The sequence below is a fragment of the Neomonachus schauinslandi genome, chromosome 5 (assembly GCF_002201575.2).
Source record: "Neomonachus schauinslandi chromosome 5, ASM220157v2, whole genome shotgun sequence".
NCBI classification, from domain to species: domain Eukaryota; kingdom Metazoa; phylum Chordata; class Mammalia; order Carnivora; family Phocidae; genus Neomonachus; species Neomonachus schauinslandi.
In genome coordinates, this window is record NC_058407.1 from 77,828,306 (window position 1) to 77,854,325 (window position 26,020).

The following is a 26,020-nucleotide window of genomic DNA, read 5'->3' on the forward strand; positions in this document are numbered from 1 at the left end:
TCTTTCAGGATTTTGTCTGTTTTATACATAATGTCCAAGGAGTTTTTTAACTGTATAGTAGTAGGAAAAATAGGGGGGAAAAAGTCTACTTCACATTTCTGAAAGGAAAGGTTAATGTAAAAGTAATGCATCTTCCTCTACATTAATTTTTAGGCTTTTATCATTTTTGTTTTACTTCATTTATATTTTTCACTATCTTTCCTAATGATTTTTTTTTTCAAATTCTTCAACAATGTCTCAACTCAACTTGGAGGGAGAAAAATGACTTATCACATGAAGTCCAGGATAACCAAGCAGAAGAATATAAGATCCCTAAAAGCCAGGGATGGTAGTAAAAAGGTACAGATTTCTCTAGTCCAGCTGCATATTTGAGTAAATACCTGCATAGCAAGGAAAGGTTAAAGTCAAAGCATCAAGGGAAGCTATGGTTTTCGGTGACTATATACTACCTATATATGGTCTGTGCATGTGCATGGGTGGGTGTGTAATATATATTCCATTGGACCAAAGATCTGTCTATCTTCTTCAGTGCTGTATCCACAACAGTCCCTGGCATAAAGAAGGAAGTCAGTGTTTCTTGAATTAAAGAAAGAATAAATCAAAGAGAATGTTCATACAACTTCTCTTAGTAATAGTAACTAGAAGTTGTATTTTCATTTGTTTTTGAGTTATCTAATGATCAATGAATCATCCATCAAAATGTTTATATACTTTAACAAAATGAAGCTTTAAAAGGTATCAACAAAAAGTAAGTTACTGTCTCAAAAAGAGACACATAATACAATAATTATCACATGACCTTCTCATGCTTGAATTTCAAATGGAAAAAAAATATATTGTTTCTTTTCCTGTTCCATAATGGTCACAAATCAACACTTATATTATAAAGACATCTAACCTATGAGAAAAACATTGCCTGTTTTTCCTATCTGAATTACTTTATTTCTTCCTATATTACTTTGAAGTTGATTCTCCATATGTTTTCAGAACACATTCGTTGTAAAATGTTATATGATAATTAAAGTATCAGATCTTATTCCTTCTCACAGTACAATAACATCATTGTACAAAATATGAAGCTCATCAATAAATCAATATGGAAAGCTATATGAAATGTATTTACACCAAAGTTCCCTGCTATAAAAGTTTATCTAAGTTTATATATAAAATGACAATAAGTATATGACAAATTAAATATAACTTCGTAGGCTACTTGACTTGATTCCTAATCCTCTTAAGCAAATCATAATACCTAATGCTTGAAACTTTTAAATCCTCTCCAAATGGACATCAAATAATGATACTAGACAAAGAAGAGGTGAAATGAGTAGCTCTCAACCAAGTTTCTCCAAATTACAATTTGTAAAATGTATTTGCAAAATTCTCACTTATGCTTTTAAACACATTAACTGTCAGTATTGAAAGCAATACACAATAAACATGTTTTCAGCAAATGAAATATGTGGAGCTAGAATCAAAAAAGGATTTAAAATATCAAACATTGAGCTGTTCAGAAAAATACAAGTTCAAACACAATGTAAATGCTTTTAAAACATTTAATTTATAAGGCATAAATAAAAATAAGTAAAATACAAATTTACCGAAGAATATATCACTTAATGCACCAGGAGAATTATATAAATTCCAGCTTTTTAATTCTTCCCACCCTTAGCCTAGGGGGAAAAAAGATGATAGTTCCAAATAGATCCTATACTTTTACCCAATTCAGTAACTGTAAAGCTGGTTTATATTAGTAGAGCTAAAAATTCACAATATTATAAAAAGAGCCAATAAACACAGCTGCAAAAACTTGATATTTTTTTAATGACCATCTCGACAATGGCACAGGTTTCTATTTTGGGTGTGGTCACAAAAATGACCTTACATGTTCCAACACATATCTACTAGACTATTTACCTTGGGTTTAAAAAAAAATAAAGAAATACTTTTTGTTAAATTAATTCTGGATCCACTTCTTTTTCTACTTTTATCCAAATGACTTGTCACAAAAAGCTTTTTGACATTAAATTATTAAGCTAACTAAAATGACATTAATTTCTACCAAGTCGTAGGATGACGTTTAATCAACAATAAGAAATTTTTGTATTCTACATGTGGTAGAAGGATTTAAAAAAAAAAAAATTTACCGTAGTAATGAACAACCAAAAACAAACTAAATGCTTAACTATACAGGTACCGTTAAACCAATTATGGTGTGTGTGTGTGTGTGTGTATGTATGTATATATGTATGTACACACACATACATATATATACTGTGGAATACTATAGAACAAAAAATAAGTTCATACACACTGATACTAAAATACAAGTCGGGGCGCCTGGGTGGCTCAGTCATTAAGCGTCTGCCTTCAGCTCAGGTCATGATCCCGGGGTCCTGGGATCGAGTCCCACATCGGGCTCCCTGCTCAGCGGGAAGCCTGTTTCTCCCCCTCCCACTCCCCTGCTTGTGTTCCCTCTCTTGCTATGTCTCTATCTGTCAAATAAATAAAATCTTAAATAAATAAATAAAATACAACAAGTCATATTGAATAAATACAGAAAGAAAAGAATAGATTGAGTGGAATAACATTTTCTGTAAATACAAATCAAAAAATTATACAATATGGTATTAGCATATATACGTACGCAAATATGGAGAAAATCCTATAGAAGGGCTCACATCAAACTGCTAATGGTTACTTCTGGGGAGAACTGTTTGAATTTAATTTCAACAAGAATGTATTCCTCTATTATTTGTGGGGGAAAAATGATCTAACACGAAATTCAGGGGGGAAAAGGACTTTTTTTTTGAGCATGAAAATAAAATCTTTATCTTCAGTTATTACCCACCAATAAGGGAAAGTTAGGTTCACAGTATTGGCTCGCAACACAAAGTGAACTAGAAAGCAAAATTACATCCATCAGATACAACTAACAGACCAACTTTTTAAAATTAAGGCTATCTTGAAAACTTGCAACATACCAGTCCTCAGTTTGCTTTAAATGATTAAGCTTATGCAGGCATAGAATCAGAGAATAATGCTGTGTATGTCCCTCATATTGACATTTATCATGATTTCTATAACAATATTCATAACAAATTTTTTTCTTAACCTTACCCTTTACCCACAATATTTTTCAGATGCGTATATCATGCCTTTTTTTTTCCTAAAAGAGGTAGAACCACAGTAGAGATAAAAGCTAATCTAGCAATTAATTCTATAGAATTTTGTTCTTGAACTTCTTCAGCTGCAGATTCTGTATTATTAAACATTCTACAACTTCTCCAAAGCAGAGCAACATCTAGCATTACCTTTGTAATCTACTAAGTATGTTTTCAACAAACACTTATCGGTCAATTGAAAAGAATTCTATACTAAAATAAGACTACTGTCATTCTATAATTTGCATATGTTTGCATATGCCAATGTGTGTAAACTTTTTTCTAAAGTATGCCACAGTTTAATAGAGAAAGCAGACTCCCAAACCTCTACCTTATATTCATCCACAATAATGCTGAGAGCTTCATGACCAGCTTTCCTCATGTCTTCCAATTCTTGTTTATGTTTTTCCTGAAAAACAAAAACAAAAAACTTAAACCATGGTTTGTTCTTTTGTTTACAAAATAAAACCACTGACTCTTGTATCCATGAATGATTGAGTGGTTTGTGGAACACTAATGCTGCAGCTAAAAACAATGAGAAAAAATAAAGTTCTGTTTAAAAGCATTAGGGAGGACTGAAGCAATGAAAAAAGACAGGAAAACAATAACTGCGAGGAAAACCATACTGAGAGGTGAGATAACACAAAACAATGGTGTTACCTCTTGGGGCATATGGCAATTCTGCACCTGGATCAAGAGCCAGGAGGGACTGTGTTACTTCAGTAAGCTTGGGCCTCTGTATATTTTTTATTACTTTTCCAGTAATATACGCATACCAACAGTTTAATATCCTAACAAAGTTGGAGAACTGCTGGATTAAGGTGACCAAACCCTCATTCTATCTTCCTAGCAAAGGAATGGATGAACTCTCTTTGGAGAATGTTAACATCCTACAGAGCCTTTCTAATTTTCAAATACTCTGTACAGGTTTCAATACAAAAGTATCAGAGCTGACAACACATGAGACCAAAAACACAGAAAACAGAAAACACAAAAGAAATAGGCCCATGGATGATTTAGATATTAGTTATCAAAGAGTTTAAAATATGTTATGATTCAGGGGCACAGTCAGTTAAAGCATCTGACTTTTGGTTTCAGCTCAGGTTGTGATCTCAGTGTCATGAGATCAAGCCCCAGGTCGGGCTCCTCACTCAGTGTGGTGTCACTTTGGATTCTCTCTCCCTTTTCCTCTCCCTCTGCCCCTCCTGCTCATGCGCTCTCTCTTTCTAAAATAAGTAAATAAATCTTAAAAAAAAATACAAAGTAGAGGAGAAATGAAGAAAATGGATAGGATACAGATTTTCATCAGAGAACTGGAATTCATGAGATAGAAATTTTACAGCTGAGAAATATGCACTATTAATAACTCAACAGATGAGGTAAACAGTAGATGAAGCAGGAAGCAGAATTAGAGAACCAAAAGATAGTGGGGGGGGGGAGGGGGGGGAAGAGATTAGAGTGAAAAGAGGAATAAAACTATGGAAAATACAAAAAACAAATCTAGAATGACATGGGACAGAGTAAAAAGATTAAATAGACATGTAACAAAAGAATCTTTAAAAAATAATCCAAAATAAGACAAAAATGAAATGTAGTAAGATGATAAAAATAAAATAACTGAGAAAAATGAAAAATGCAAATTTACATCATACATGAATTAGGATATTACATTAACCTACAGCTATTTCTAAAAAAAAAAACCAAAACATTAAGATATAAATACACCAAAAAATGAAATTTTAGATAAAATAAAAAAACTCCTAAGAAAAAGCACAACTTATCAAAATTTTAAAAAGATGAAATAAAAAATCTTCATAGTCCTATTTGTGTAAGAAAAATTGAATTTATTATTAAAAAAAAAACAACAACCACCTCTGACCAAGGAATTTCAAGGCCTTGATGACTTAACAGGTGATTTTAATAAACATTTAAGACAGAAATAAGAGAAATCTTACACAAACTCTTCCAGAGAATAGGAAATGAGGGAGTACTTCCCTACATATTTTATAAGGACAGTATATCCCTTATACTTAACTCTGCAAAGATATTTAAAAGCAGAAAAAATTATGAACCACTCTTTTGTAAGTACAGAAACAAATTCTAAAAAAAGTATTAGCTAATTGAGTCTAGCAATATATAAATAGAATAACCCCTCAATCAAGTGGGGATTTATTTCAGGAATATCAGCCTGGGAGAAGTGATATACACCATTTCAAGCTTGAATCACCAAAAACCTTCCACACAATCTTCCACACACCTCTTTTCTTCCCCTACCTGCTTGCTGGATGCCAATGCCCAAGGTGACAACAAAAGCCAGACTGTGAGGAGGGCACAGCCTCTGCCAGCTTGAAATCCTGAGTGACTGCAAGGAATGACTGCATCCTCACCCCAATGGACTTTGAGAGAAAATTAAACTTCAACTATATTTAGGATAAAAGATAACGCCAATAATTTTTGTCCATTTACTGCTTCCACTTGCTCATTCATCATCTCCCCTCATTTATTATACTTTACTGACTTAACAGGTTCTATTTTATTATTAACATCTAAATTCCCTTTCTGGTATATCCCTTTATATACTTTGGTGTGGCTAAATCACTATTTCCCAAAATTGCCTCAGTATAAAAAAAATCATCAAGGGTACTTGTTTACAAATATGGATTTTTGTTGGTATAATTATGGCTTATGGCAACAATCTTTCTGAAGCCACTTTTCCATTTCTATGAGAGTTGTTTCAGTAAAAATTAAATTACATAACAGTCCAATTACCTGGTTAAGCAAGTTATGTACTATATATTACAGTAAAAACAAGGAAACAAATAAGGGCATCACTATCAACTCATCACTTTGGATCTCCCATTCACATCAGGTTATCTCACAAAAAAACTTGTGACTGTTTCATATAAGGACCTAGGGAGGGCAAAAAGCATCAATCCATGTGCTAAGGATTAACATAATTTTTCTCTTACTTTTCAAGATTAAAAAATATGTAAATAGATATTCTGACATCTTTCCATATCATAGTGGATCATCTCAGGCGGTTCTTGGGATGCATACGTTTTACCCTCAGGCCAGCAATATGTAAAAAGCTCATATAAAATAGGCAAATATGGTCAAACTATGGACATTAACAACACACATTAACATATTAAACCTCAGACAAACCCAGAAGGAAATATGTTGAACTTTACTAAAACCAGCATTTTCCAAACTTAACTAATCAAATACTAATCTACGTTTTTTCTCTTTTGATAATATCTATTATTAACTAATCTGTTCAGTTTAGGATTGAGGAAACTTAGAACCAAAAAGGTCAAAAAGCTAGTTAGAATTAATTAGTCTGAGCAGAGCATATTAACCTAGATCCGTTAAGTAAAACTGAGAATGGATTCTTTCACCTAATTAATTACAAATTAGAGATGAATATAAACCATTTCAATGATCAACTTTGATAATTCAATAACTATAGTCCTGAATAAGGACACAAATCATCAAAAAAGTATTGATGTGCTATTAAAAAAGCATAGAGTACAATGTACAAAGCAATTCACAGAAAAGGTATTTTCTTAGAGACATTTCATAAATAATCAAAATGTTCTTTGACATATTTTAACTGACAATGAACATTTTATTAATGGCTGCATCTTCTAGAAAGGAATATTAATTCAGTGCTTTGCATAGTGTCTGAGAACATATCAGCTATCAACATGCTGTATTATGCTGAAATTCTCATTACTGACATAATGGCTTTCTATAATCATTTTAGATATCAGAACTAAAATTTTGACTGTTATATTCAATTTTTAAAAATGATAGAGATATTCAGTAATATTCATCATAATTCAAGGTAGAAAATATAGACTTTCCAAGTACCATGAAATTTATACATACTGATCACCTAAAATTCTCCCAGATGCCATTATTTTATACCAAATTTTCCCAGTAAGCATTATATTTAATTTACACTATTACTATGTGCCAGACTGCTAGGCTCTGGGGATAAAAAGATGATTAAAATATAACAGTTATCCTCAGTCTGGTAACATAAAAGATTGAGTAACCAGTGTCCAAAGCCAGATAAAGATGATATAAGAAAAGTACATAGCAATGAGCCCTATAAATATAGACGTAACACTCTTCAATAAAATAACAGTAAACAGAATCTAAGAGCATTTTAAAAGGATTATGCACTAAGGACCAAGTGGAATTTATCTCAAGGTGGTTCAACATACAACAGCAATCCATTTAATACACCATTTTAAAATGAAAAAGGAAAAGAATAAACCCACATGATGCAGAGAAACAACGACAAGATCAAACATACTTTCCTGATAAAAATACTCAACAAACTAAAAACAGAAAGTAACATCTTCAACCTGATAAGGGGCATCTGTGCTAACATCATAATTTTTGCAAGAGACTAAAACTTTAACATCAGAAACAAGACAAGGATGTACACTCCAGACACTTCTATTTAACACTGTACTGAAGACCTAGCAAAGGCATTAGGCAAGAAAAATAAACCAAAGGCAAACTAAGAAATTACTAGATTATAAATGAAGTGAAACTATCCCTATTTGCAGAAGATGTGATTTTATATATACTGGAAACTACAGAATTATTAGATCCAATAAGCAATACATTATTAGACCTAATAAACAAGTTCAGCAAAGTTGTAAGATACAAGGTCAACACACAAAAATCATGTGTATTTCTACATACTTGCAATGAACAATCCAAACATGAAATCAAGAAAAAAATTCCCTTAAAATAGCATGAAAAAAACTACTTAGGAATAAATTTTACCAGAGAAATATAAAACTTTTACACTAAAAACTGTAAAATATTATAGAATCTTAATAAATGGAAAGATATCCTGTGTTAATGGAATGGAAGACTTAATATGACTAATCCCCAAATTTATCTATAGATTCAGTATACTCTGTATCGAGATTTTAGTGGCTTTATTTTGCAGAAACAGACAAGCTGATCCTAAAATTCACATAGAATTGCAAGGGATGGGCTGCCTGGGTGGCTCAGTTGGTTAAGCAACCGACTCTTGACCTCAGCGCAGGTCTTGACCTCAGGGTCCTGAGTTCCAGTTCAAGCCCCACATTGGGCTCCATGCCCAGCCCATATTTTATGGAAAAAAAAAAAGGTAAGAATTGCAAGAGATTATGAATAGCTAAAACAATTTTGGAAAAGATGATCAAAGTTGCAAGATTGGTATTTTCTAATTTCAAAACTTAGCACAAAGGTGCAGTAACCAAACATTGTGGTACTGGCATAAGAGATTGAGTTCAATGGAAAATAGAAATGAGTTCCAAAATAAGCCTATCTGTCCATAATCAATTGATTTTTGACAAAGTGACAAGACAATTCAATAGCAAAGAAATAATCTTATCAACAAATGATGGTGGGACAACTGAATCCACATACAAAAGAATAAATCTGGAACCCCACCTTGCATGATATATAAAAAGTAAGCAAAAATGGATTAAATACCTGAATATAAGAGCTAAAATTATTAAACTCTTGAAGGAAAAATAAGTGCATATCTCTGTAATCTTGGGTTAGGCAACGGTTTCTGAAAATATGATAGACACCAGAAGCACAAGCAAATAAAAAAAAACATGAATTAGATTTCTCCAAAACCTAAAACTTTTGTGAATTAAAGGACACGAACAAGAAGGCAAAAAGGGAACCCACTCAATATTTGCAAATAATATATTTGATAAAGGTCTAGTATCCAGAATATATATAAGCAAGTCTCATAACTCAGCAACAAAAAGTCAAATTTTAAAATGGGCAACGAACTTAAATATTTTTCTAAAGACACAAATGCCCAACATCATTAGCTATTATGGAGATGCAACATTCTCCTTCCTTCAGTGTGTTGTGCTACTCCTTACAATTTCCCTACCACCCATCTCTGTATTTTAAGAAGGGTGCTTTCACCAGGTATTTATTTCTATGAGAAATGAGGGCTCAGAGCACTCTGCCAGTTTCAGCTGCTGGTCTCAGATATGTCTCCCAAGTCCTCTACTCTGTTGGCAATTGTTCCTTTGAGGGCAGCAATCTATGTCTGGATCACTAAGCGCTCAGGACCACCCTAAGTCCCCTTACGTTCTCCTCCATTACTCCAGCACAGATGTGAGAGACACAGATACCTCATTGTTGTCAATAGTTCTGCTCTATCAGCTTGTGCTCTAAAATTCATTTAAACAACTGTCATCTATTTTTTGTTACTGAATATAGTATTTATGACTTTTTTTTTAAACTATCTTAGTCTAATTTTGCAAAAAAATTTGAGAAGATTCAAAAACTCTGCAGACTCTGTCTCGGCCATCATCATGCCAAATCCACCCTTTCCTTCTTGGAATATTTTGTTTACATGGCTCTCTTCCTATCTATTCCTTCTCAGTCTGTTCTGTTGGCTTCTTTTCATTGCCCCAATTTGAAACGTAGAAGTTCCCTGGGAATCAGATCTCTTCTTTTACTTCTTCAACCTCTAATTAACCTTAATTAATTCTATTACCTTAAATATTATCTATGTATAACTCCTTAATTTATATCTCCAACCTGGCCATGGCTGATCCCCAGATTTATATATCCAATTACCTATTAAGGTTTTTACATGGATAGCTGAAAGGAATCTCAAGTTCAACTTGGGAAGGTGAAATTTCACTTGCCATTGAATATGTATCTCAAATGATGCCTTGTATATAATGTCAGCTTGAAGAATAAGGGCTGAATAAAGAAGACAGAGTGGACAGGATTTGAAGGCCAAATATATTTGGAAAATGAAAAAGGTGTTTCATTCTTCATCAAAGACTTGAGAGAGTTACTTAACATCATAATAAGTATATTAAAAATGTATTTAAAACCTGGTCTTCAAAAAGGAGGTTATTAATAGGTTGACATACATATCTATTGAGTGAATGAATGAGATTATAATCAACATTATTTTCTGATACAAGCTCAGCTTAAAAATTAAACATTTTTGGACATGTTTTTTTTATCTGTTAAATGAGAGAGTTGGATTTAATCATTTTCTAAAATACCCTTCCAAATTTCTTCAGCCTCTTCACAGTAGGCTGAAACTAGATCAACCAACCTCCCTTTGCTTACTTCAGGGTTACTGACCGTAATCATACAACCACACTGTAACACACAAGGCTGCCCAGTTACCAAAAGAAAACACAGGAATAACCAGATAGTCCTAGATGGCCTGAAATTTTTATTTCAAGAATACAGAGCCAAAAATTTACAACCTATCTTCAAAGTAGTCAAAACCAAATTTGACCACAATGATAATTTTCTTTCAAAATGTCAAACCCAAAACCATCACTAGAAAGGGAAGATTCAGGAAAATGCCTTCACCTTAAATAAAATTATAGACTTTTTAAACAAGAAGAGATTTGAAAGGTAAGCCATTCCATTGTATTCATTTTATAAATGAGGAAACTGAGATGTAGAGAGGTCAAGAAGTTTGTTCAAGGTCACTTAGTTCAGTAAGGGTGGGGAGAAGCCTGAATCAGATCTGCTGAAAGCCAGCCCAATGTTTATGGAAAAATACCCTGTCAAAGACTGAACTAACTTGAGTATATTCCCAACTCCTCATCAACAGATTTGTTTTCTATATAAAACTCAATAATACACAGACTCATATGTCATAAGTCATGCCTTCTGATGAAAGTAAGACACTAACTGGTCACTCTTGGTAAAACCTGACATAGTCATTCATCAATTTATTACTGCCAACCAGAAATTTTGGTCTGACAAGAAAGATGTAAAGTAAGGTGCTTTTCAAAGGTTATCAGAAACCCATTCCAACAATTGTCCACTGCCCATAATCACTCCAATACGAACTCCTTGACAAAATTATTAGACCCTTAATATGACTGGACATGACTGGTATTAAAAATTATTTGCTGAATACATAAATATGTAAATAGGAACCACATAATTAACAAACAGAAGTAGTTCACAAAAAAATGGAAAATAAGCAATTTTTTAAAGTAATCATCATTGGTATACTGATGACAAAACTCAATGCAGATATCTGAATCAAGATTTATACAAACAATTTTTTAAAGACTAAGCTTATGGCACAAACTGATAAACATTTCTCAATTCATATTATATTATTGTTAGCCATTAACAAACCAAGTAGAACCCATATTAATCACATCTAGCAAACTAATCCATGTATAGTAACAGGATCCTGTGCCAGGTAGATAGTTAAAAGCTAATATTTGATTGATGTACTTGGAATGAATTACAAGAAAGAGAGAGGAAAGAAGGAAGGAAGGAAGGAAGGAAGGAAGGAAGGAAGGAAGGAAGGGAGAGAGAGAGGGAGGAAACGAACTTCAAAGACCAATTAACCATTACAGTCCACCTGTTAGAAAGCAGTTGCTTCTCACCTTCTAAATTCTTTGGCCAAAAGCAAGTCTATAATTAGACTGAACATGTCTGACTGAGAAAGGTTTTCCAATATAGGCTTCACCACTTTCTCTGAAGCCACAAGATTACATCCCTTTCACAACAACTAATCAACTATATTGGATAAGGCAGCCATAAACACTTCGAGATATTCCCAAAGGAAATTTGCAGAGCAAGAAATCAAAATAAAGATAATGGGATAACAACCAACCAATGCACTGAAAAGGTTCTGACTGAGAAACGGTATAATCCACCCCCCCCACTACCAACACACCAAAATCTGTAGAATCCAACACACCAAAGTGGCCTAACTATAAATGTCAGAGAAGTACAAATAAGAACAATTATCCTATATGCATCTACTTTGTCAAAACAGAACAAAAATGACAAAACACCACCTCTCCATCTCTCATTGATCCCACATTTGTCAGATGCAACAGGCCTAGTTGGTTTCTTTTTTTATTATTATTATGTTATGTTAATCACCATACATTACATCGTTAGTTTTTGATGCAGTGTTCCATGATTCATTGTTTGCGTATAACACCCAGTGCTCCATTCAATATGTGCCCTCTTTAATACCCATCACCAGGCTAACCCATCCCCCCAACCTCTCCCCTCTAGAGCCCTCAGTTTGTTTCTCAGAGTCCATAGTCTCTCATGGTTCATGTCCCCCTCTGATAGCCTAGTTGGTTTCTAAAAGAAAATAGGTTTCACTGGCATTACAGAGCATTGTGGAACAAGTCTTTCCCCCCTGAATAAATGTTTAATCTCTTATCTCCTCATTCTATCTCATTTCTTAGCCCCCCCCATACAATAAGTAACAATAACACAAGGCAAAATCCTTCAAAATCATACCAAGTCAGTCTCACAGACTAATTCAAATATGTAGCCAAATATAAAATAGGAAAAAAAAATAACACAAACTTGTAAGAATCAGTCTACAGGTATAAAGTAATATTACATATGGAAATAGAGCACTTTTGCCATAGTAAACTGTACCCAGTACTAAAACAGACCTTAATAAATCTGTCCCTTTGGCTTCAGATTTCCCAAATATTTCAAGGGATTAATTTTCATCTCTGGCCTTATCCCATTAATGGCTGCCTTAACACACTGCACGGATTTCATCAACTCTGCCGAATCCTCTCAGTCAAAAACAAGATAACAAAAACTCGTTCTGGAAGTTTCCTAACAAATACAGTGATGAAGGTATGCAAAGAGCCCCACAATTTATTCACACTAGCATAGATGTAATTGACTTTTCTACATGCTAAGTTAGGAAACCATAGATAACAATGTTACATGCATGTCTAAACCAAAACTTTAAGGAAAAGAATTAGTAATTAACAAAGAGGAATAAATAAGCAAGTCACACCTAATTCATCACACTAAAGATGAAAACAACTACTCAAGTGAAATTCATAAAAGAGGATGGTAAGTTTACTACAGTACCATTATTGTTGTGATTATCATTTCCCCGTCAGAACAACATCTCCTCTACCAACTACCATCTGTTAAAGAATAAGGGCCAAATTTTGCACAGTCTGAGAATATGGCCTCTTGCATAAGTCCGACTAAATTCCTGGCTAATTTGTTGATTGGACTGGCCCTGTTCCAACTGCTACTTCAATGTCACCTTATTATTTACTTCAATGGGAAAAGCATAAACTCCACTCTGCACCAGATTTAAAACAAATGACTATTTATCATCAACTTTGTTTAAGTCTTCAAAGGCAAAGTGCTTAGAAGCAGATGATCGAAACTAACTCAAGCCAAGCAGGGGGAAAAAAAGATGGACATGGAAAGGAGGGGAAAAAAGATAAAGGAAAAGAGGAAGGAAGAAAGGACGGAGAAGAGGGCAGGTAGGAAAGAAGAGACATAGTTTGCAATCATAAAATGGGCTGCACCTACCTGTACCAGGTACAACACAGGTACTTTGACGTTCCTTACTTTGAAAGTACCAAAGAATAATTTTTAGCCAGCTGAGGTTAAAGAAATGACTTATGCCTTATATATACAATAAATCTACAAACATCACACTAATCAATAAGGATGTGAACCTCTCTAAAATTCTTCTAATTTCCTTATGACTATTTCCATTTTAAGCCTACTCTCCAAAGTTTGATTGTATTTTAATTCTGGTAATAGAAAGGGCCCTTCTAATAACACAGCTTCTCAAATATTTAATAGTTTGATGAAGAAAAGAAAAATGGCTTAACAAGAAAAATCACTTTATATGTTTTGGTCATTTGTCTTTATATTCTGAATGTTTATTATCCACAGTATTACAATTTGCTTTGACATTTTTAAATATACTGAAATTCATCTTTGGTGCTTATGGTCGGTTGAAGATTATGTTCAAATCCTAATCCCTGATATCCATGAATGTAATATTATTTGGAAATAGGGTATTCACGAAGACATAATTAAGCATCACAAGATCAGATCATCTTGGATTTCAGAGTGAGCCCTAAGTAGTAAGATTAGCTTCCTTATAAGACAAAGGAGAAGGAGGTTTGAGACACCGAGATACAGCGGAGAAGGCCATGTCAGGAGGATGCAGAAATGGGATTATGCTGCCACAAGTCAAAGATCAGCAGGTGCCAGCAGAAGCAAGAAGAGGCAAGGGAAAATTCTCCCCCAGAACCTCTGGAGGAAGCACAGCCCTGCCAAGATGCTGATTTTAGACTTACGACTTCCATAGCTATGAGAGAATAAATCTCTGCTGTCTGTTCTCAAGCCACTAAGTTTGTGGAACTTTGTTATGGCAGCTTTAGGAAACGAATTCAGCTTTTGGTGCCAAGAATAGGGATGCTACTCAAACAAATACCTAAAAATGTGGAAGTAGCTTAGGAATTGGATAGTAGGTAGATGCTGGAAGAATTTTACAGTGCAAGATAAAAACTGCCTTACTTATTTTGAAGAGGTGGTTGGTAGAAATATGGATGTGAAGGGTGATACTGGTTAAGGGCTCAGAAGGAAGTGAAGAGTAAGGTAGAAAAAGTTATCAATTTAGGAAACATATATCATCACGAACAGAATCTTGGTAGAAATATGAATGCTAAAGATGCTTCCAGTGATGTCTCAGAAGAAAATGAGATACATGTTACTGGAAACTAGAAGATAGGTGATCTTTGTTATAAAGTGATAGACAACTTGGCTGAATTGTATTCTATTATTGGGTAGAAAATAAAACTTCCATATTTAGCTGAGGAGATTTCTAAATAAAGTGTTGAAGGTATAGCCTGGTTTCTCCTTGCTGCATAAGGTAAAATGCAAGAGGAAAGAGATAATTGAGAAAAGATATGTTAAGCAAAAAGGAACCAACACTTGATAATTTGGGAGATTCTCAGTCTATCCAAATTGCAAACGATGTTAGAATTAGAAAATCCACACATATGAAAGTGCTCTGAAAGGTCAAAGGTGTGACTGGACAATGTTTGCTCAAGAGATTACATGTGTGAGTCATGAACCCAATCAAACATCTGCACAGAAGCCAGAGAAAGAAGTAAGATTATGCAGAAAGATCTTTGGAGAACCCACTTGTCTAATGGCATGAATCCCCCCCTCAACTTACACAGAAGAACCATGTTTTTTAAGAATGTTTTACCAGCAGAATTACAGCAAGCCTGGACTGAGACCACCCCTACACAATTACAATAGAAGAATAAAGGACAATTCTCTGGAGAGGGCAATACAGAAGGTATCTAAACTAGGAACACCAGGAACACATGAGGGCAAAACCACCACTAAAAAGAGAAGAATTCATGAAAGTTTACATATTAAGTATTAAGCCACAGAAATCTTTCTCTATGTAGTTGGATTATCCTCACAGGGTAGGAGACTAAACAGACCTTCTATACGAACTGTAATAAAATCCACAAGAAAAGATAGGACCAACTACATAATTTCTGGGCCCCAGCATGAAATATAAATGTAGAACATTTGTTCAAAAATTAAGAACTTCAAGATGGCAACAGGCAGATCACTAAACCAAACATGGTACCCCTGAAATCAAATGGGCCCTGTGCAAATGCATAAGTTGCATGCTCATGAAGCCAGCCCTGCTTAAAAACAATGACAGTGGAAAAGTGGTGACAGTCAACAGCCTTGTCAGAAAACCTTACAGTGAAGCCTCCTTTACAAGCCCATTCACTGGCACAGAACTTCCAGTCAATCTTTTGTGCCCCACTCTTAAGAAGAGATAGCTATGGATCAGTCAATTAAAGAAAGACTCTAAAAAGGCCAGAACACAGTAATGGAAAAAGAAAAAAGAAAAAGAAAAAAGGCAGCTTGGAAGAAACATTATATAAGAATAAAAAATAATATTAACATCCTCAAACAAATAAGAGAAGATATAACATCCATAAAACAAGTACCAAATGCTATTTAAAAAAAAAAAAGAAGATGATGACTCAAAGAACAAACCAACAAAACTCTTGGGAATTCAAAACATAGTAATATGTATAAACTCAGGAAATAAAGTTTCTCTTCTTCAGAAAGGAGAGAAAAAATAAAGGAAGGGAAATACAATAAGGCAATCCAATAGATCCAGGACCCAAATAACAAGTGTTACAAAGAAGAGATAATAGATACTGTTATCCAAATAACAGAGAAGTTATCAAAAGTAAAACAAGGAATTCCCCAGATCTAAACTTTAAACACCAAGGGATGCCTTGAGTTCCTCCACAATGGGCAAATGTGGGTGAGGAACTTTATCTCCAGCACTAGTGCATACCTTCAGGAAAAACACAACTAGAAAAAATCAGGGAAAAAAAAAAAAAACACAACAAGATCATCCACACAGCTTAATATTTACAATATTACTTGATTTACAGAAAGTATGGAAATTTCCAAAGGGAAAAAATTTTCTTAAAAAACCTAATTTTGGGCACCTGCGTGGCTCAGTCGTTAAGCATCTGCCTTCGGCTCAGGTCATGATCCCGGGGTCCTGGGATCGAGCCCCGCATCGGGCTCCCTGCTCAGCAGGAAGCCTGCTTCTCCCTCTCCCACTCCCCCTGCTTGTGTTCCCTCTCTCGCTGTGTCTCTCTCTGTCAAATAAATAAATAAAATCTTAAAAAAAAAACACTAATTTTTATACAGGAAGCATTCCTTTTTTTTTCTTTTAAGATTTTATTTATTTATTTATGAGAGAGAGAGCATGTCTACGCGCACAAGGGGGAGCGGCAGGCAGAGGGAGAAGCAGGCTCCCCGCGGAGCAGGGAGCCCGATGCGGGGCTCCATCCCGGGACCCTGGGATCATGACCTGAGCCGAAGGCAGACGCTTAACGACTGAGCCACCCAGGTGTCCCAACGGGAAGCATTCCTAAAAAGTCAAACTTGTCTCAGAGACAAAGGTCGTTATATAGGATTTTCAATCAGAATAGCAAGTCCTGGGGTGGCACTAAATAAAAATAACTAGTTATTAGACAATTACAGTACAAAGAGAGACCCTGAAAGTGTGCCAGTATAGTGCCCGGACAGTTGATACTCCCTGCTTCCAAGAGAAGCAAACATAAAACTCCTGTGAAAGACAGAATTCTCAATTAAGGACCAGGAATTCAATTAACTGAGATCAAACATATATGAGTTCACAATAAAAATTAATAGAACAATTACATGAAAAAAATCATAATGAGTAAGAATACACGAAAAACAATATCCACTTAAAGATAAACAAAAAGTTGATCAAGAAGGGACAATCAAACCCTCCTACACTGTTGGTGGGAATGCAAGCTGGTGCAGCCACTCTGGAAAACAGTATGGAGGTTCCTCAAAAAGTTGAAAATAGAACTACTGTACGACCCAGCAATTGCACTACTGGGTATTTACCCCAAAGATACAAATGTAGGGATCTGAAGGGGTACATGCACCCCAATGTTTATAGCAGCAATGTCCACAATAGCCAAACTATGGAAAGAGCCAAGATATCCATCAAGAGATGAATGGATAAAGAAGATGTGGTATATATATACAATGGAATATGCAGCCATAAAAAAAAAAAAAACGAAATCTTGCCATTTGCAACGACATGGATGAAACTAGAGGGTATTATGCTAAGCAAAATAAGTCAATCAGAGAAAGACATGTATCATATGATCTCACTGATGCGAGGAATACTTAATCTCAGGAAACAAACTGAGGGTTGCTGGAGTGGGGGGGCTGGGAGGGATGGGGTGGCTGGGTGATAGACATTGGGGAGGGTATGTGCTATGGTGAGCACTGTGAATTGTGTAAGACTGTTGAATCACAGACCTGTACCTCTGAAACAAATAATATATGTTAAAAAAAAAAAAAAAAAAGATAGTAGGAAGGGAAAAATGAAGGGGGGGAATCGGAGGGGGAGACGAACCATGAGAGACTATGGACTCTGAGAAACAAACTGAGGGTTCTAGAGGGGCGGGGGGTGGGGGGATGGGTTAGCCTGGTGATGGGTATTAAAGAGGGCACGTATTGAATGGAAAAAAAGTTATTTTACAGTTTTAACTATGCCATCTGTTAACCAAATATTCATTTGTCTAATTCATATTCTGAGTTAAGTTTGTCCAAGTTATACTCTGTAGGGGCTCAGAAGAAATAGATATCTCTTCCAGAATTGGAGGAAGATGAAAACAAAGGAATAAAGGCAAAATGACTTAACGAGGCCTGAGAATTCAAAGAAAAGCCACTTTGGGGAATATTGTTATTCCCTCACTTGTTAAGAACTTAGAATTTTAGAAAAAAAATATGTAGTTTGGAAAACTATGTCTTTAAGGTAACATTAAATATACATTTATTTACTTAAAAAAAAAGAAGGGACAATCAATTACGTGATTTAATTCACTGTGTAAACACTGAATACTGATATAATCAAATTAATGATATAACTATACTTAAAAAAATGAAGAGAATCTAAGTATGGATTGGCCATAAGAATTTACAACATTTAAAAAATCAAGAAGTAGCAATATTTTAAGACTGTTATTTAGGAAATATGGGCATAAATATTAATTTAACACAATGAAAGTGGTTGCTGTTGGTGGGGCAGAAAAATGGCAGGAGCAGGGAAAAAAAACTTATAAATATTGCTTTCATCATAAGGTGTTTAGAATTATAGGACTCTTTAAACTGTATTTATAATTTTAATAAGACTTGTTTAAGGTGGAAGCATTACCTGTGCTAGATCTCATACTCTGCAAAAACTGTAGAAGGTAAATGAATAAATAACCATAAAACCCTAGACTTTCCGTCTTGAGTAACAATGGCTAAATGCACAAGGTTACATGTACAAGGGGACTGAAATAAAAGGTCAAAAACCACTTAAATGTTTTACAGCGGGGAACTTGTTAAATAAATGACAGTACATCTACTCAATAGATTATTAAGAGACTCTCACTATACTGATATGAAATAATCTAAATTATGTTCTTAAGTGAAAGAACACATGATACCTTTTTTCATTTAAAAGTATGGGAGGGAATTAACATAGGCATACCTCAAAGATATTGCTGGTTTAGTTCCAGACCACCACAACAAAGGGAATATCACAATAAAGTAAGTCAAATGAACTTTTTGGTTTCTAGTGCATATAAACTTATGTTTTCACTTTACTGTAGTCTATTAAGTAGGCAATAGCATTGTCTAAAAAAAAAGTATATACACCTTAATTAAAAAATACTTTACTGTTAAAAACACTAACCATCATCTGAGATTTCAGCAAGTCCTAATCTTTTTGCTGGTGGAGAGTGTTGCCTTGATGTTCATGGCTTTCGACTGGTCAGGGGGGTGCTTGTTGAAGATTGGGGTGTCTGTGGCAATTTCTCAAAATAAGACATCAGTGAAGTTTACCACACTGACTGAGTCTTCCTTTCATGAGTGTGTTCTCTGTAGCTTGTGATGCTGTTTGATAGCTTTTCGCCCACAGCAGAACTTTCAGAGTTGGAGGCAATCCTCTCAAACCCTGCCACTGCTTTATCAGCTAACGTTGATATAACAATCCTTTCTTATTTCAAAACTCTTCACAGTATTTCACCAGGAGTAGATTCCATCTCAAAAACAAAACAAAACAAAACAAAACAAAAAACACTTCCTGTGCTCGTCAATAAAAAGCAACTCCTCATTCATTCAAGTTTAATCATGAGATTGGAGCAATTCAGTCACAACTTCAGGCTCCACTTCTAATGCTAGTTCTCTTACTATTCCCACCAGACCTGAAGTTACTTCCTCCACTGAAATCCTGAACCCCTCAAAGTCATCCATGAGGGTTAGAATCAATTTTGTTCACACTCTTGTTCATGTTAATATTCTGACCTCTTCCCATGAATCACAAATGTTTTTAATGGCATTTAGAATGGTGAGTCCTTTCCAGAAGGTTTTCAATTAGCTCTGCCCAGAGCCATCAGAGGAATCACTACCCATGGCAGCTATAGCCTTATGCAATGTATTTCTTAAATAATAAGACTGGGAAGTCAGAATTACTCCTTGATCCATGGGCTGCAGAACGGATGTTGTTGGCAGGCATGGATACAACACGTATCTCCTTGTACAAGTGTATCAGAGCTCTTGGCTGACGAGGTCCATTGTCAATGAGCAGTCATATTTGAAAGGAATCTTTTTTCCTGAGCAGTAGGTCTCCACAGTGGGCTCTATTCAGTAAACCATGTAATAAACAGACATGCTGTCATCTAGGCTTTGTTGTTTCATTGATAGACTAGAGTACTGGGAGAGTAGATTTAGCATAATTCTTAAGGGCCCTAGGATTTTTGGAATGGTAAATGGGCATTGGCTTCAAGTCACCAGCTGCATTAGCCCCGCATAGGAGAGTCAGCCTGTCTTTTTTTTTTAAAAGATTTTATTTATTTGACAGAGAGAGAGACAGCGAGAGAGGGAACACAAGCAGGGGGAGTGGGAGAGGGAGAAGCAGGCTCCCCGCAGAGCAGGGAGCCCGATGTGGGATTCGATCCCAGGACCCTGGGATCATGACCTGAGCTGAAGGCAGTTGCTTAACCGACTGAGCCACCCAGGCGCCCAAGTCAGCCTGTCTTTTGAACATTTGAAGACAGCACTGATTTCTCTCTAGCTATGAAAGTCCCAGATGGCATCCTCTTCCAACAGAAGGTTGTTTCACCCACAATGAAAATCTGCTGTTTAGTGTCATTAAGTACCTTAGCTAGACCTTCTGGATAACTTGCTGTAGCACCTACATCAGCTCTTGCTGCTTCACTTTGCATTTTGAGGTTATGGAGACGGTTACCCTCAGAAACCTCATAAACCAAGTTCTGCTAGCTTCCAACTTTCTTCAGTAGCTTCTTTAACCTCTCTCAGCCTTCATGGAATTAAAGGGCCTTGCTCTGGATTAGGCTTCAGTTTAAGGGAATGTTATAGCTGATTTGATCATCTATCCACAACACTAAAACTTTATCCATATTAGCAATAAGGCTGTTTTACTTTTCACATCATTCATGTGTTTACTGCAGTAGCACTTTTAATTTCCTTCCAGAACTTTTCCTTTGCATTCACAATTTGGCTGTTTGGTGTAAGAGGCCTAGCTTTCAGCCTGTCTCAGCTTTCAACATGCCTTCCTAAGCTTAATCATTTCTAGCTTTTGACTGAAAGTGAGAGATGTGCAATTCTTCCTTTTACTTGAACACTTAGGGGGCACTGTAGGGTTCTTAATTAACCTAATTTAAATATAGTGTCTCAGGAATAAATAGGGAGGCCTGAATGAGAGGGAGAGGGGACTGGCTGTGGTTGGTGGAACAGTCAGAACACACACATTTATTAAGTTCACTACTTATATTGGCAAAGTTCATTACAATTACAATAGTCATATCAAAGATCACTGACCACAGGTTGCCATAACAAATATAATAATAATGAAAAAGTTTGAAATATTCTAAGAATTACCAAAATGTAACACAGAGACATGAAGTGAGCAAATGCTTTGGAAAGTGACATCAACAAACTTGCTCAAAGCAAGGTTGTCAAAAACTTACAATTTGTATTAAAAAAAAAAAAAGGAATACCTGTGATTTGCCAAAAAGCAAAGTGCAATAAAACAAGACATACCTGTGTTAAAAAGAACTGATGATGACAGTTCCACCGGAAGATAACACTTCTTACTCATCTACTAAATCCTATACACTCCCTTATCTACTCAAGTACTTTGAATTCCCCTCCCCCTGCACCCCCTTCACTTGATCATCAATTTTCAGATTCAACTCAATCCTGTAATGATATAAACATGCCATAGTATTTTCTTTTTTGGAAGCTATAATATTTTCTATTTAAAAATACCCCACATACACTGAAGTGTATTTCTACTCATTGTGTCTCCACTTGCCTTCCTCCCATTCTCTGAAATCCACTCCCGCAGGCCTTCCTTGCCACCACTAGACCAAAACTGCCCATATCAAGATAACAAATGCCCTACCGCATTACTTTTCCATTGCTGCCACACAAATTACTGCAAACCTAATGGCTTATGACAACACCAATTTATTATCTTACAGTTCTGTACCTTAGAAGTCAACACAGGTCTCAGAAGGTTAAAATCAAGGTGTTATCAGGACTGTGTTCCTTTCTGGAGGCTTTAGGTTAGTTCCTTTTCCTTACTATTGCCACAATTCAGTTCCTTACACACAGTTCCTACATCTCAGAACCAGGCAACAGGGCCTCAAATTCTTCTCATGCTTCTCTCTCTCTTCCTCTCTCTCTCTCTGATACACACACATACACACACACTCACACACAAGTGCACATACACCACAGCCAGGAAAGGTTCTCAACTTTTAAGGACTATGTGATTAAATTGAGCTCACCAAGATAATACAGGATAATTTCTGTACCTCAAAGTCCAGAACCTTAATCAAATCTGTAAAGTCCCTTCTTCCATACAAGGTAACATGTTCACCGATTCTGGGGTTTAGCGTATGGACATCTAGGGGTGGAAAGGGGCATTATTCTGCCTAACATACCTATTCAATAGTCATTTCTCAGTCTTCATTTTAAGTAACCTGTCAACAACATTTGACACACATGACCACTCTCTCCTTTTTGAAGCACTGTCTTCTCTTGGCCAGGAAAACCAACTTCTCAGTTCTCCTTCTACCCCACTGGCCACTTAATCCCAACTCTCCCTCTACTGATTCCTCTTTATCGTCTCCAAATATTGATGTGCTTCAAATTCCAGAAGTAATGACAATAAGGATGATGAAATAATAACAAGAAATGTCTACACAGACCTGCAGTTTTCAAAGGAATCCTGAGTGTAATAGGCCAAATAATGGTGCCCCAAAGATAAATACCTCCTAATTCCTGGAACCTGTGAATATATCAGGTTACACAGCAAAGGGGAATTGAGGTAGCCAATGGATTTATCATTGCCATCAGCTGGCTTTTAAATAGGGAGATTATCCCGGTGAGTCCAATATCATCACAACAGTCCTTGAATGTGGAAGAGAGCAACAGAACGTTCTGTGTCAGAGTGATGTGATAGGAAAAAGCCACAACCAGCCATTTCTGGCTTTGAAGATGGAAGGGGGCCATGAGCCAAGGAATGTGGGCTGTTACAACAGCACAGAATTCTAATTCACTGGTGTTCCTGCAACCATTTCAGAAAGTTCATAAACTCAAACTATTTTCATAAAAATACTAAGATGTTATTTGTCCTTTTTTCTCTCATGCTCTCATGAATATACAATGGATTTTTCCAGACATGGCAGAACCTGTGACACTACCAAAGACTGAATAAAGCAGAAGATACAAGAATCCAGAGGTCTTCCATGAAACCAGAGTAGAGAGATTTGCAGAAACATACAACAATGCTATTCCTCTCACTAAATTTGTTTTTAGTTTGGGAAATATAGTTATGTTTTCATTTAAAAATGTTATTTTATGTAATACGTAATAAGTGTAATAGGTTTACATGTAATAGGCTTACTATTGTTTCTTAAATCAGTATTTTTTAAATTTCTGTTTTATATTATACTATGGTGAATATCAATAGAGATAACCCACATAATCAAAAGCTCTTTGGGATCCATAATAATTATTATGGGTGTAAAATGGTCCTAAATACCACACTGTTTCAGAGCCACTGATACAGAGTTTACTATGTGCCAAACATAGCTCTAAGTAGTGTATATATATATATATATATATATATATATATATATATATATATCAACACAGTGATTTAATTCTCACAATCACCCTAAGACAGAAGTACTATGTTTATCCTTTTTTTACAGATGAGGAAATTGAAGGTCATTAGGAGTAAGCAACATGCCATAAACTAAATAGCTAAAAGCTATTAAATAGCTGAGCTAAGATTCAAGCCTCAGCATCCTGGCTCAAGTCTGGCTGAACATAGTCTCTTAGGGTTCAAACTTCTCTACTAACACTGATGCCGAAGGTGATCTCATCTAGTTGCATGTTTAAAATGCTCCAGCTCCAAGCCTCTCGCTCCAGACTCTTAGACCTATTCCCTATTCTATATATCTAACTGGATGACTAAAAGTCATCTCAAATTTAGCCTTCCCCAAGCTGAACAGATTCCCTCTCCTCCCCAAACATTTTCTTCCCTCAGATCTTCCATGCACATTAGTCTGTCAAAAAGCCCTATCAGCTCTGCCTCAGAAATACATCGGAATCTAATCACTTGCCACTACCCTGGTGCAAACCATCTTCTCTTCCCTGGAATATGGTGATAGCCTCCGACTGGTTTTCTTCCACCTATATTGTATCTTTTCTCCATAGCCACCAAAGTGATTTTATTTTATTTTTTTTAATTACAGCCAATCACTCTTTTGTTCAAAACAGCTTCCCATGTAAATCCAAAGTAAAATCCAAAGGCCTTCCCTTAGCCTGCAAGGCCTTATATAATCTGGCAATATGGTATCCTTCTAATCTTATTTGCTGTGATTATCCCTTCCCAGCAACCCAACCTCCTTGCTCTAAAAACACATGAAACAGAACCTTACCTCTTCACACTGTTTCCTTTGCCTGCCCCACCTCCCACATACACCCAAGATCCGTAAGGCCTATACCTTTCTTTCCAAAAAGTCTCTTGTGAGAGAGGCTTTCGATTACTACTTCATCACTCCTATCATTTTTTAGCTCCTTTATTCTGCGTTATTTTTCTTTAATACCGTCTATTATGCCCTGACAAACTATAAATTTATCTATCTGTTCCAGGTCTACACCCCCTCTCTAAAAGGCAGATTCTATATATTCAAGACTTTGTCTCTTGGGTTCAGAGCTTTCTCCCCTAACAATGTCTGGTGAGTTTTTACTAACTACTTATTAAGCATTCATTTAGTAATTAATCTAGGAAAAATGTTCACAATAAAAATAATAGTTAATACTCATGACATAAAAAGTTATCTATAGAAGTTTGCAAGAAATACAATCCTAAAAGGAAAATATTCAAAATATGGAAGCAACAGGTAAATAACAAACAAAAAGAGTACCTGAGGAAAATATTTTTAAGTCCAACACAATGTATAATTTTTAAAAATTCAAATTTAAAGGTGATACTATTTTATGAGTTTCAAATAACAAAACTTTTTAAATATAATTTAAGTTGACCAATAAGGCAAGTATGAGCCAAACACTGACGATTTAACTTGGTCCAACATTTCATGAGACCAATTTAACTCTATGTTTATAATTTTATCCTCTAATCCAGTAATTCCTCTTCTAATACATAAACGAAAAAGAAATCATAAATCAGGGCACCTGGGTGGCTCAATTAGATGTTCGGCTCTTGATTTTGGCTCAGGTCATGATCTCAGGGTCCTAGGATGGAGCCTCATGTTGGGCTTTACACTCAGTGGGGAGTGTGATCCCTCTGTCCCTCCCCCACTTGCTGTCTAAATAAATAAATAAATAAATCTTAAAAAAATAAATCATAAATCAAGACAGGCTTTTCTACATAAAAATATTCTGGAATAGCATGATTTTAAAATAGTAATGAAAATAAAAATAATAATCTAAATGTACAAGACAATTTCAAAACTTATGGCTCATTCCTATAATGGAATATCATGGAGTTATGTCTGTAAAGAATTCTTAACAATATGAGAAATGTTTAAGTTATGTTAGATAACAGCATACAAATCATATGAATTTGAGCACATTCAAAATATTTTTTAAAAAGAAAAACATACCAAATGCATGTTGTTATTCAGTGGAAGTATTATGGGTAATTTTATGATTTTTGGCATGAAAGACACTTACCTCCAAGGAACAGGGATTCCGTCAAAATTATGCCATAAATTGAAAGAAGGATAGTAAAACTGACCATTTCAAATCAGGGACAACTGGCATGGAAAAGCTACTTGATACTGAGGCTTTAATAAACACTCAGTAACTTGAACCAACAATGATGCTGGAAAAGTATTTTGCATATCATCCAGATAAAACAC

General features: G+C 35.3%; 1 protein-coding gene across 7 annotated transcripts in view; it reads right to left on the bottom strand.

The window, feature by feature from the left end:
• The window catches only part of CCDC91 (coiled-coil domain containing 91), a 284,867-nt gene that overhangs the window by 183,633 nt on the left and 75,214 nt on the right, over positions 1–26,020 (bottom strand). For 6 of the 7 annotated variants that reach the window (XM_021690821.1, XM_044914904.1, XM_044914907.1 and 3 more), the window contains one exon: positions 3,496–3,573. The exons of the other annotated variant lie outside the window; for it this stretch is intronic. In XM_021690821.1, the coding sequence (XP_021546496.1) occupies positions 3,496–3,573 (78 nt within the window). The remainder of the gene's footprint in view (positions 1–3,495; positions 3,574–26,020) is intronic. 7 annotated transcript variants of the gene reach the window in all.